At 57.3% G+C, this 13,248-nt stretch overlaps 1 protein-coding gene across 1 annotated transcript in view; it reads right to left on the minus strand.

Moving 5' to 3' along the window:
* Window positions 1–12,086, minus strand: part of MROH2A (maestro heat like repeat family member 2A) — a gene marked incomplete at both ends in the record, with an annotated part of 35,647 nt that extends 23,561 nt beyond the window's left edge. Inside the window, 13 exons of the mRNA XM_081142854.1 lie at window positions 74–184; window positions 284–403; window positions 1,334–1,410; window positions 3,986–4,099; window positions 4,183–4,261; window positions 4,427–4,519; window positions 5,521–5,664; window positions 6,204–6,355; window positions 7,082–7,180; window positions 9,351–9,513; window positions 9,717–9,848; window positions 11,566–11,747; window positions 11,981–12,086. Coding sequence (XP_080998980.1) covers window positions 74–184; window positions 284–403; window positions 1,334–1,410; window positions 3,986–4,099; window positions 4,183–4,261; window positions 4,427–4,519; window positions 5,521–5,664; window positions 6,204–6,355; window positions 7,082–7,180; window positions 9,351–9,513; window positions 9,717–9,848; window positions 11,566–11,747; window positions 11,981–12,086 — 1,572 coding nt within the window. The remainder of the gene's footprint in view (window positions 1–73; window positions 185–283; window positions 404–1,333; window positions 1,411–3,985; window positions 4,100–4,182; window positions 4,262–4,426; window positions 4,520–5,520; window positions 5,665–6,203; window positions 6,356–7,081; window positions 7,181–9,350; window positions 9,514–9,716; window positions 9,849–11,565; window positions 11,748–11,980) is intronic.
* Window positions 12,087–13,248: the final 1,162 nt, after the last annotated feature.

Genomic DNA, 13,248 nt, shown 5'->3' on the forward strand with positions numbered 1-13,248 from the left:
CCTAAGTGCCACCCCCTGATGTGGCGGAGGAAGCCAGCTAGGCCCGCTGACTGCCCACCGAGCCCGCACTCACGTTGGTCATCCCACTGACGGAGGAGGTGATGATCTTCACGGTGTCCATGGTGACCTTGTGAACCATCTTTTCCTCCAGGTCCCTCTGATGAAAGCTCTCCCGGCGATTTGTCTGGAACGCAGAACCGACGGGTCCCCACCTGTGGGCTGGCCAGGGGCTCGCTGTGGTCTTGGCCAGCTGCTCCACGGCCTGCATGTCAGGGCCACTCACCAATTTGTAGGTGGACAGGGTCAGCTGCATGGACACATACTTCAGGCCCCAGCCCTTGATCCTGTCCTGGAAGCCAGACAGAGCCAGCTGGCCGATGATGCGGAGAATGGCCATCCTCACCTGAGGGCACAGGGCGGTGGACACTCTGGGGGTTGGGGTGGGCTCCAGGATGGGAGGCTTGGCATCTAACACCCAATCCCATGACATGAGACCGTAGATTGGGGGTGCTCTGGGCTGGAAGGGGCCTTGGGGCCACCTGGCCACCGCCCGCTCTGTCCACCACCCTGCCTCATCCAGAGGGCCCCACTCCGCAGCGTGCCCACCCAGGAGCCTCATCCGAAACATTCAGAGACACGGAGCGCACTCCCCTTGATGTAGACAGCTCCATCCTCGGGGACCACCTGGGGCTCCCTGGGGCTCATATGTGGGCCACACAGAACAAGCCAGCTCTCTCTTCCCGGGACAGCTTCCAGGTACTGAAGACAGCTTTACCTGAATCTCCATCCCAAATCCCCCATCCCCTCCTCATTTGTGCAGACCCTCCCATCCTGGGCCTCCCCTCCCTGGGGATGGGAAGCAGCCCCCAGGGCCTGAGGCCAGGACCAAAGCTGCACTACCAGGTGGCCATGACTGCAGGGGCCTCTCCTTATTGGGAGGGTGCAGGGTGCACCCCTCAGCTCCTGTTTTCACACGCAGTAATGACCTTAGAACACCCCTGGGCAGCCTAGCAGCTCCGGCCCGGCCTGGGTCCCCGTGGCCCACCCTTTGCCCAGGGGTGTCTGAGACCCCTCATGGCACAGTGGGAAACAGTGTGAATGAGATGAGAGCGGGCCACAGCTTCGAGGGGCCTCATTCACCTCCAACCCTACTCAGTGCTGGCCGGAAGCTAGGTTTTCTGCTGAAAGGCGTTACTTGGGGAGGTCAGCTTCCACCCCCGGAGCTGGAGGGGAGCCGAGGCCTCGTGGGAGGGAGAAGGCCCCTGCCCCACTCCCCTTTGCTTCCAAGCAGGGACCCCTGAGCACCAGCCCCTGCCGGGCTCTGCCCTGCTACCTTGGAGCGGGTGTCGGAGACGGTGTTCTTGACCACCCGGATGGCCAGGCAGATGGTCCTGATATTCATTCTGGGCTCTGAAAGAGGAAAACCAGCCTGGAGGGCCATGGCCTCGGGGCTGGGCTCTGAGGAGGTGCCTGGAGGGGCAGGAGCTCACCTTCCCTGGACAGGCCTCAGGTGACTCCTGAGCCTCCAACCCACCACCACACACTGAAGGGCACCTTTCTCAGAAGCCCCCCTTTCTCCCAAGGCCTGGCCCACCTCACCCTGGCCCAGCCTGGGGCAGTGTGTTTGTGCCTCACTCCTTTGGCCTCTGCTCTGTGTCTATTTTGAACACAATGGGACTCTCCTTGAAAGTGGGGTCTCTACCTGAGAGCTTTTTAATCCCTTCAGCTGGGCACACAGTGCTGGGCACACTCTGTGGGTATGAGCAGGCTGCAAAGCACAACTGTGGAGAGCCTGGCTTTGGTATACCCCAGCTGTGTGACCTTCGGTGAGTCACTCAGCCCCTCTGTGCCTCAGTTTTCTTACCTGTAAAATGTGGATAATTGTAGCACCTCCCTCCCTCACAGAGTTGCTGTGAGCAGTAATGAGCTGGCACGGGGCCTGGCACATGGGCCAGCTGCTTTGTGTTTTAAAAATGATGACAGCACACCCGGTCAAAGGAGGAGGAAGATTCAGGGAGGTGAGAAAGCACCCCCATGAGCGGGTTCTGGAGAGATACTGTGCGGACAGAATTAGGGCTGGGCGCTTAGATTGATGCTACGCTCAAGGCCAGGTGTTACTAGACGTCAATGTCGGTGAAGGAAACGCAGGAAATGAAGACAGGTAACCAGGCACTGAGGGGGAATGTTACTCTTTTTTTTTTCTGATTATAAAAACCGTTGGAGTGTCATCCCCTAAACCCAAAGGTTGCAGGTTCGATCCCCAGTGGAGGCATGTACGGAAGGCAACCGATCGATGTCTCTCTCTCCCTTCCCCTCTCTACAAAATCAATAAAAACATAACCTTGGGTGAGAATTTTTAAAAAAGTGTATGTTCATTGAAAGATTAAAATAAAAAATGGCCGCTCAACAGTTTAAGTGTCTACTTCCAAACCCATTTATGCGTAAATTAACATCCAGGTTTCTTTCAAACAGCCGAGGTCATGCTCTATATGCTTCCCATGCTGTACTGTTAAACTAAACATACAAAAAGCAGCTTCTCCGTGAAAAAGTGTGGATTGACTGCACCCTTAATGGTTATATAGTGCTCTGTTATGTGGATATACTATCACTTATTCCACAAATTCCCTATAAAAAAAAATTCAGGTTGTTCTAATGTTTTCTTCTTATGCACAATGTTACAATGAACCTTGTTGCCCCTAACCCTAACCCAACCCTAACCCTAACCCTAACCCTAACCCTAACCCTAAGCCCTAAACCCTAACCCTAACCCTAAACCCTAACCCTAAACTTAACCCTAAACCCTAACCCTAACCTTAACCCTAAACCCTAACCCTAACCCAACCCTAACCCTAACCCTAACCCTAACCCTAAACCCTAACCCTAACCTTAACCCTAAACCCTAACCCTAACCCTAAACCCTAACCCTAACCTTAACCCTAAACCCTAACCCTAACCCTAACCCTAACCCTAACCCTAACCTTTGGGCAATTATTTCATTCAGACAACTGACAAAAAGCTGGATTGTCAAGCCCAGGCTTTGGTCCCTAACCAATTGAGCGTCCAAAATTCTTTATCAGTTTACACCCAAGTCACAGGAGTGTAAGAAGCTGGGCTCTGGTTACCCTAGAGTGGGGATCAGCAAAGCGTAGCCCACAGACTGAATGCAGCCTGAAGCCTGTTTTTGTACATGAAGTGTTGTTGGCACACAGCCGTGCTCGGCAGTCTATGGCTGCTTTCGCTCCGCGGTGGCAGAGTCCAGTCCCTTGTCCCAGAGATGGCGCGTGGCCTGCGGAGCTGAAAATCCTTTTACCACCACCTTTTACAGAAAAAAGGCCAGGCCAACTCTAGTCGTTATCGTCTCTGCCCACTGGGTAGGTGAAACGGGTCCCGTTGATGCTTAAATTCAGGTTTCTCGGAGAGGGGTTTACTGTCAGCAGCAGGTCCTGCACACACAGCTGCCCGGCGTGCACAGCGGCCACGGACACCAGAGGACACGGACCCCAGAGGAAGGGCCGAACCTGCAGGGGGCGCCGTGCTCAAAAGGTGAGGTCCGAGCGAGGGCCTTGGTTGGGGATATCAAGTATTTCTTTGATATCAAGGCCAGAGTTTGGGCTCAAGGATTTAGAATCAGGATTCGGATTAAGGCTGGATTTGGGGTCAGTGAGGATTTAGGGCTGTACCTACATGATATAACAAGGCTTCCTATCCACCTTTGATTTAGGTTTGGGGTTAGCACTAGGATTCGGGTTAACAGTTTGAAATTCAGACTCAGGTGGAAGCTGGGACACAGAGTTTAAGGGGAGGGTGAGGGGTGGAGAAGATGGGTCACGGTGCTGGTTTAAGTTCAAGGGCAGGAAACGTGAAGCAGCCAAGAGCGTTGGCTCCCTAGCCCAGCCAGTGGGCTACAAAAGAGGAAATGATAGCAGTCCAGACGGGTGAGACGCCCCCTCCCCTGACCCCCACTCGCCTCCCCGCCCTGGCTCACCATCGGCGCCCACCACCGCCCTGATTAGGGTCAGGGTCCCCACGCGGATGGCCTCCTTGCTCATCTCCATTTGGCTGAGGAAGAACTTCATCAGCTCCTTCGGGTAGGACCGGGCTGCAGGGGGAAGGGCCGTCTGAGTCCCTCCCCCTGAGCCGGAGCTGGGCGGCGGGGGGGCCCCCCCGCGCTCCGAGCCTCACCCAGGGCTATGAAGCAGTGCTCGATCTCCCGCACGTTCTGGATGCTGTACTGCTGCTGGGCAGGGGCCCTGACGCACACCTGGGGAGGGGCGTGCGGGGAGGGTGGGTGAAAGCAGGCGCGTGAGAGCAAGATGGGGCTGCCATCACCATCTGCCCTCCGCCCAGGTCGGCCGCCAGCCGCGGCAGCCCGCGTCCTGGGGGTGCCCCCGAGAACGCCACGCCCTGCCGGGCTCGCCCGCCTCACCTGGATGTGCAGTTCTGTGAAAATAGTGTGCAGCTGCATTTGGGGGACGGGGGTGCTGGTGATGACCGACACTTCCAGGATCTGCCTCAAGACCTGGGACAGATGGCCAGAAGGTGGCAGATGACCTTCTACCAACTCAAGGTCACACTCTAGACCCTTGCTGCTCAGTGTGGTTAAAAATGCAGCCTCTCGGTCTGACTGAGCCTGCGTATCAACCAGCCCCCAGGCGATTCCTGGGCTCAGTGAAGCTGAGGAGTGGGATTCTTGAGCCAGAAAGACGTACATACGGGTGGCTCCCTAAGCCCAGCACACCCATTTCCGCTCCTTGCTCTTACAGCTAAGGACTGGACCTCATCTGTAGATGAGCGACTGCTCTACAATATACATCGGTAGGCCCCGGCCACGCCTCCACTCACACGGGTTGAAAGCTCTCATGGGTTGAGAGGTGTGCCCCCAAATTCATGTCCACCTGGACCCTCAGAATGTGACCTTGTTTAGAAATAGGGATTTTGCCCATGGAATTGGTTAAGGACCTAGAGATGAGATGACCCTGGATTTAGGGTGAGCCTTGAGTCCAGTGACTGGTGTCCTTATAGGGAGATGAGAGGACATATAGAGAAGCAAAAATAATGATGTGATGATGAAAGGCAAGTTAGGGGCGACGCTGCCTCAAGCCAAGCAATGCCTGGGCACACCAGGTGCCGGGAGAGGCAAGCAAGCATTCTCCCCAGAGCCTTCAGAGGGAGCCCAGCCCGGCCCATGCCTGGATTTTGGACTTGTGGCCTCCAGAACCTTCAGGGCGCAAACGTCTGTTGTGTTAAGCCACCCACCTTGTGGCCGTTTGTTTAGCTGCCCCAGGAAACTACACAAAGGGCGCAGCTTCACCGTGGCCTCTCAGACCCTTCAGGATCTTGTCCCTTCCCCCTGGAATGGCAACGTTCATTTCCAGAAAACCCTAAAAGTACCAGGCCCCGTGGCCCCCCGTAGGGCACAGATGTTGGGTCTGCTGCCAGATGTCCCACCTTCCACCCAGATGCCCCTCCGCTAGTACACTGGGGGCCCGGGCCTCAGCCAGGGGGTCCCACTGGCCGCACCTGTGTGATGAACAGGGCCTCCAGGCCGCCCTGGTACTCCGCCAGGAGCAGGGGCAGGTAGTCATACACCTCCTCCCGCAGGTCATCATTGGGCAGCAGCAGGTTCAGCATGGGCCGCAGGGACTTGATGACCCCCAGCTTCACCTGCCACAGGGGCGGGGTCTCAGGGCTCCTGGGCCCTGGACCCCCAACAAGGACCGGTCACATCAGCCCCATCCACAGAGTCGCGTTTACAAGATGGAGGGGACCTTGAAGGTAGGGTCGAGCCCTCACCCAGGGCCCCACAGGTGGGCAGTGGGGCCAGGCTGTCCCCGTGAGTCCTGGCTCTGTCACTTAGGTGGCCTGGGACAGGTACACCTGTCTGTGTCTCACTCTCCTTATTTGTAAAACAGCCCAACAGCATAAAGTTGGCATGGAAACAGCTCCCGTCAGTAAACCGCGAGGAGAGCACCCACGTGCACGTAACACAACCCCATCCAGAAGCCCCCAGGGCCTTTATGAAGCCGCCACGGGGGCCTAGGCGTCAGGAACTCCCAGCCCTGCCGTTAATCAGGGCACCATCTCTCTGGGGTTCTGGGAACGAGGCTGGACCCCCTGGTGTCTCAGCTCCCCAGCCTCACAGGCTGGGGAAACGTTACGGGGGGGGCGGGGTGGCAGGCCCCCCTGAGGAGAGCGTGTCTCACCTCTGGGTTGTGGCTTCTCAGCCACACGGTCACGAAATAGCGATACATGGGGAACAGCTTGATCGCAAACTGCTCCTCAGTCATCACGGGGTACACGCTGTCCTCCAGGTGCCGCAGGTAGAACTGCACCGTCTCGCAGAAGGTCTCCATGGCTGCGGTGGGAGAGGGGTGAGCCCAGGCCACCTTCTCTGGGGGGAGGGGAGCACCCTCGTACCTCCACAGTTAGCAGGCTACGCAGACGGCCAGAGGCAGCCCAGGAAAATCCCCTTTGCACCCCTCCCTCGCGGCCCTCCCAGCCCCTCCCAGCTCCTTAATGTTTATCCCATAAACCTGTGTGTGCAAGGCTCCCCCAGAGGGGGCCAGGCAGGTGCGTCCAGGCCGGGGCCCTTGAGAGTCACATGCGGGGCCTAAACATAGCTCTTTACCCACATCCTGGGAGCTCCAATGCGGAGGGAGGCAAATGCAGTTTGTCCTGTTTTTCTCAGGGGTCAGGGATTTGGGGACCATGAAAACATTATGTAATCAAAACCCGGGGCAAGGGGATCAGATGTAAACAGCATCAGAGACCTGCCCAAGTCAGGCCCAGCGTGGAGACATTTCCCCTGGTCTCCAGCCCTGCGAATCCCGCCACCCTCGCTGGCCTTCTCCTGAAAGCCTAACAAGCTAAAGCGAGTGGCGGGGACAGCTTCCTCCCTCTCAGCCGCCTGCGCCCCCCGAGAGCCGGTCAGAGGCACATCAAGCGGCAGACTGAGCAAATGTTTGGGAACAAATGAACAACCCACCTCGGGTTCAACAGCCCCTCCACCCACTTCTTACCCCACGTTTCCCCTGCAGCACCCGGACTGCGCCCGACCTGCAGGCCCCCACGGGACACGTACCGCCGCAGATCACCTGACGCATCTTGGCCTCGTTGACGAGCCTCAGCATCGTGAATATTGTAGCCAGGGTGATGCCCATGTAGGGCATGAACTCAAACACTGTGGGGTGGGGGAGGGGCCGCAGGAGGGGGTCAGCAGGGAGACGGCAGAGATGGCCGCTGACCACCCAACAATCTCTGACCCGATCCCGCAGTGCCAAGCCAGGGAGCCCCTCCGTGTCCCTGGGACACAGGAAAGAGTGCGAAAGTCAGCGTGAGGTGAAGAGCCGGCCGGACATAGGTGAAGGGAAAGGAGCATGGGAAAGGGAGGGGGACAGGGGGACAGAGGAAGAGACCGAGCAGAGGCAGAGCCACGGGGAAGGTGGGAGGGCGGGACGCGGGAGACCGGTGACGGTGGCCTCTCAGAGCACGTCCGGCCCGGGAATGGTGCCTGGCTCCTGCAAGTGTCACAGATGCTCTTGGGTGAATGAAGAGACAGGGAGACGGCGAGTGAGGCAGAGGGACTGAAAGGAGACAGGCAGGCAGGAGAAAGGAAACACAGGTGGGAAGGTGACAGAGAAAAGAGATTGTTGGGAGAAAGGGTAACGGGTGACAGACCGGCCGGCCCTCCCACCCCCAGCCGAGCCCAGGCCCTCCATTGTGCTGGGAGCCCCCACCCCCACCAACAGGCTTTCTTCAGACTTTCCTTCCCTGGCTGGGCCCTTCCCTCCTGTCCACCCATCTGTCCCTCTGTCCTGGCTCTCTGGCCTCAGCTGGATGCAGGCCTAGGCCCTCCCTTGCCTGGAGCCCCTCTGGCTGCCGCCGTCTCACAGCAAGTGGCCGATCCTCCTGGTCTTCACCCCCTGTCCTCTTCCAGGCCATCCGGGCTCCATGCCCAGCAAGCCATGAAACTCCTCTGGACCAAGCCACCTGATCCTACTGGACCCCTCAGCAAGATGGGACACAGCTGACCCTGGGCCCTTTCCGAATCTCTGTTCTTGCAGGCCCTATAACACCACACTGTCCTCACTTCCCTCCCCTTTCTTAAGAGCCCCCTGAGCCTTCTCTGTGCTGGGGCTTCTCTCTACTTTTATGCCCTCGGGGTCAGTGGCTTTGAATAGCACCCACACTCTGAGGCCCCCTGCTGGGAAGACCAAGCCCAGACCTGCCCTCTCAGCTCTGCATCCACACAACTCCCCACACGGCCTCTCCACTCGGCCATCTCACAAGACACGCAAATTCAATACATGGAAACGGGGTTCTTTCTGAGCCCCCACCTTCTCTCTCTCTCCATGTTTCCCATCTCAGGACATGAACAACCATACATCCTGTTGCTCAAACTGGAAACATAGGACTCATCATAGTCCCATTGTCCTGAGCCCCATTGGTACCTCCTGTCTTTCCACCGCTTGCCAAAAGCACTCCAGCCCGAGCCACCATCGCCACACCTTCACACATCTCCCACCCAGTCTCCATCCACACAGTAGCTGAGTTTCATCAGGCACCTGCAGCCTGAAATCCCTCAGTAGCTCCCTAGTGCCCTCAGATACAGCCCGGACTCTTTACCCACTCGGCCCGCCTAACTGTCCAGCCTCATCTTATACCATCTCCCCTCGCTCTCTAACTCCAGCCACAGTGACCTCTCAGCTCTTCAGAGAAGCCACGCTTTTCCCTGCCCCAGGGCCTTTGCACATGATGTTCTCGTAGCACATCCTGCTCTCCACACAGACAGCACCATCTCGGCCTTCAGGGCACAGCTGCCTCACTGCCTCAGCAAGGGCCCCGCAGACACGAGGTCCTCTCCCTCACCCTGGTTTCAAGCCGCCACCTGGCTGTTCTCTTCACACCCTCCCCTCACATTGGGATCACCTATTTTCTTGTTTAGGGTCTTTTATGAGGGCAGGGGCCGTGCATGTGTTATCCCCTGTGGTGGCCCAGCACCCACCAAGATGCGTGCGTGGAGCTCGGTGCCTGTCTGTGGAATGGAAGGAGAGGGAGCGAGAGAGAGGAAATGAAACGAGCGAGGGAGATGAGAAGACTGAGAAGGCCGGAGCCTCAGAGGAAGGGAGGAGAGAGGTTTAGAGGAGATGGAATGACCGAGAGAATGAGACCAAGATGCGGTGCAGAGACCCAGAGAGAATCTTAACAGCAGAGAGAGACCCATGGAGACGAAAAGGAGGAAAGCCAGAGTAAGGGGAGAAGAGATATAAATGGAGGGGGGAAGGGGCAGGGGCCAGGGGAGCACTGGGCCAGCCTGAGGGGCCAGGGACTGGGCCGAGGCCGGCCCCCACCGTTGCCGTTGGCCAGCTTCGCCAGCGTGATGATGACAAACTCGTCCGTGAGGTCGAGGGGCTTGAGGCGGTGCTGCATCTCATACATGACCACGCTGAAGTGGTTTCGGGACAGAGCCACCAGGGTGTCGCTGGCCACCTCTGCCTTGGTGTAACCCTCCACCTGAGGGCACGGGAGAGGGACGCGTGGTGCCACCAGCAGCTGGCCCCTCCTGAAGCCCTCTCGCCCCACGCCTTCTCCAGCCCCGCCGGGCCTCCGAGAGGTGACTGGACATGGGCCTCGGGCATCTCCGGCTGTGCCCACTAACACTCCCGTCCTGGGTTGATGGGCGCGCGGGGCCCCAGCGGTGCCCAGAGCTCCTCTACCTCCAGGACCTCCCGCATCTCCTCGGAGGCGATGGCCACCAGCCTGTGGACGCACTGCTCCTCCAGCTCCCCCTCCTGCTGGATGATCTCCTGCAGGATGTTGTAAATGTTGACCTTCCGCTGGGTGGAGATCTGGGCAACAAGCAGAAGGGGGGGCAGATGCTGGACGGGGCCTCGGGGCCACAGACAGAGGCCACCCTGCCCGAGCACATGGCCGCCGTCTCTCCCTCTCACGGCTCTTTCTCCTACATACCCATCCAGGGGCCCGCTCGCTTCGTCAAGCCTCCTAAGCCTCAGACCCGGCCCCTCCATCTCCACCGCCCCCCTTCCCTCCTCCGTCAACCCCTCCAAGTGGCCCCGTCGGTGCGGCCTGCAAAGCGGTTCCCTCTTCCCTGTGTCCAGCCCGGCATGCTCAGCAAGGCAGGTGCCAGGCGGTCAGCACGCCAGGTCCTCAGGACTTGGCACAAGCCCAGCTGAGAGCCCAAGAGGGTGGCTTTGCCCTGCCCTTTGCCCTGCTGAGGGGGCGCTCGAGACCAGAAAACGTTCCCCTGCCTCCGTCCGACCCCTAGATAGCGCTGACCGCTGTGTTAAATGATAGGATTGGACACAGAGGTTGTAACCCGGACCACACCCGGGGAGACGGATTTGAGAATGACTCTGGTAAGACGAGCCGCTCTCAAGGCCAAGGGGGACTCTGCACGTGGGCCGTTGCCTGCAAGGCCCTCGGAAGGTGGCTTCCTCCCCCAGCTGGTGAGAAGGTCACTTCCTAACAGTCCAGAGACCCTAGCAAGTTTGGGGCCTCAAGAAGAGAGAGATTCTCTCAAAGGCATATGGTCTACTAGTGAAATTGGTACAGGGGATTGGTCTTTCCCCCTAGTCTTGGCATAGTGAGTCACAGAGGCTCGTCAGACGCAAGCCAGAGATTCCTCGTGAAAACTCCTGGATAGCAGAGAACCGGTGGCAGCTGCTGTTCGGTGCCCCAAGGCTCGGGACCAGGGCTTCTCAGCCTGCTCTTTCTTTTCTTATTGCTCCCTAAGGAGTCTTCTCAGTCATTTTCCCCCAGTCGGGCCCCATGAAACCTTAATACCGCAAATATATTATGTATCTGTTCATGGGCTGTATGCATCTCTGTGCTTTATACATAAAAAAGTAAGATTTTCTTCAACCCGTCCCCCACCAAGAACTGGTTTTACCCATTTTGGGGCAGTATTGCCTCCATTTGTTGAGAACACCTGCTCTGGATTTTCAAAGTGAACTCAAGGAGGCCCATATGCATAATTAGCACTCTCGCAGAATCTGCCTAAATGGCGGACAAATGGTAATAAAACCAGCCTTTTCTGGGATCGAGATAAATCCTTGGAGAATATTTACGGGCACAAGAGAAAAATCATCCAAGACTTGGAAACTGGCGTGAAACAGGCACTGGATGGCCTTCCAGAGGAGAGTGGGCGGTGCTGCCTGCCAGCCGCTCGGGGCTTCTCGGGCCTGTGGGAGTGGGTGCCTCTATCCTGGACTGTCCAGGCAATGGTACTGCTCCACGGGGATACAGCCCTGTGCCCCAGCTCTGCTGTGTCTTCACTCCCCCACATCCACTGACTTCACTCTTGCTCTAGGATGATGGCTCCCAACCTCAATGTGTTAGAACAAAGAGCTCTTAAAGATTGTCAAAGCCCCGGCCTCCCCTAGGTCCTCAAGGAGCAAGAACCTCACAGTCCTGCCCATCTCCGTATCCTGGCACCTAGCCCCGCACCCTCGCCAGTAGGTGCCTGAGTGCTAAGTGGTGGATGGACATAGGAGCAGCCACCGTGGCCTGGCTCAGAGGAGCGGCTGAGGGCGCAGGAAGCCCTACCTCTGGCACCTGCAGGCAGCGGATTAGGGCGTTCATCACCACACGGGGCTCGGCGGTGGCCTTCTCTGTGATTATCACCGAGGCCAGCGCCTTCCGCATGTCAGGACCTGCCCCAGCAGTGTCCGCCTTGGTTGACTCGCTGTCCATGATGTTGAGGAGGTTTGTGACTTGTTGGAAAGTCCCTGAGACAGAGATGGCACAGGTTTGGGGCCGAGGTCACCGTTGCAGGAGGTGTTCCCTGTGTCCCCGCCTCCCCGACACCTGTGCAGCAATTAGCTCCACCTGTGGTGTGAAAGGGCAGGGACCTTCCTGTCCACTGTACAGATGGAGAAACTAAGACTCAGCTGGGACTTGCCCTCAAGAAGTTAGTGGCTGAGATGGGACAGGAATGCAAGGATGTGGGTGACTTTCTTACCACCATCATCCGGTTCCAGAGGTTCCAAGTCCTCTGTTGCCTCTGATGAGTCCTTGTTTGAGTCTATTGCTGATTCCTCCATCTCTTCCTTGGGCTCTTTTGACATAAACAAGATTTGTAGGCCCGGTGGTGTGATGACACAGTCTAAGACGATCTCTGCCGAGTCACACCCTGTATAATCCCCTCCCCTTGAGGGTGGGCAGAACCCAGGACTTGTTTCTGACCAATAGACTATGGCGAAGGTGATGGGAAACCACTCGCATGTCACATCAGACTCCCTCTTAGCAGACAGGAGAAAGAAATTCCCCAGCCAGCCTTGATGGAAGCAGCCACGATGTAAACTGCCAATGGAGGAGGCCTTGTGGCAAGGAACTGGGAGCCTCAGTCCTACAACCACAAGGATCTGGATTCCGCCAACAATCACGTGAGCTTGGAGAGCACCGAGCTCCAGAAAGAATGCAGCCATCTGACACCTTGAGCACAGCCTGTGAGACCCTGAGCAAAGGACCCAGACTCTGACCCACAGACACTATATGAAATGGGTGTTGTTTTAAGCTGCCAAGTTTATAGTAATTTGTTACACAGCAATACATAAGTAATACACGTGTATTTACTAGGGTGTATCCACCCTCTTTTCTAGGCACTGAGAACAAAAGATGGATTAGAAAACCACCTTGGCAAGTCTCACAGTCCTTTCAAGGGGTTCTCACATCAGCAGCTTCTTAAGAGTTGACAAACCCCAACACAGACATCAAGATGGAAGACTGAAAGCTGCCAGATCCTTTCTCCCCCTGTTTCCAAGTTCCTTAATCTCAAACTCCGCCCCAGAGGCCTTTAGCATCCCATGCTCTTTTCCTCCGGGGAATCCTTTAAAGAGCTACTCTGGGACCTAAATACTGACCTTTTCTCTGAGCTCTCTCCCAGATGGAACAAAAATACAAGCCAAGAAGCAGCTCTGTTCTCTGCCTAACACACAACGGTGAGGCAGACAACGGCAGGATGGGCTGTCGCAGGGGGAGACAGTTGGGCTCCTCAGTGGTAACGCAGAGGAGGACCAGGCCTCCTGGCAGGGCGGGAGGGCTTCCTCAGAATCATCACCGTTAGGTCCCAGGCCCTTGGAACTTTGAGCTCCAACTGCCTCCCCGAGTCTGGCAGCTGAGGGCTTCGAAGAGTGCACAGGGCCCTGCGAGAAAACCCCACCGCGTGCCGTCTGAACATTTCTTAAACGTTACCCACAGGTCTGGTGAGAGACGGTGGCCTGTTTGGGA

This window comes from Miniopterus schreibersii, assembly GCF_964146895.1.
Source record: "Miniopterus schreibersii genome assembly, chromosome: 7".
Lineage (NCBI taxonomy): Eukaryota > Metazoa > Chordata > Mammalia > Chiroptera > Miniopteridae > Miniopterus > Miniopterus schreibersii.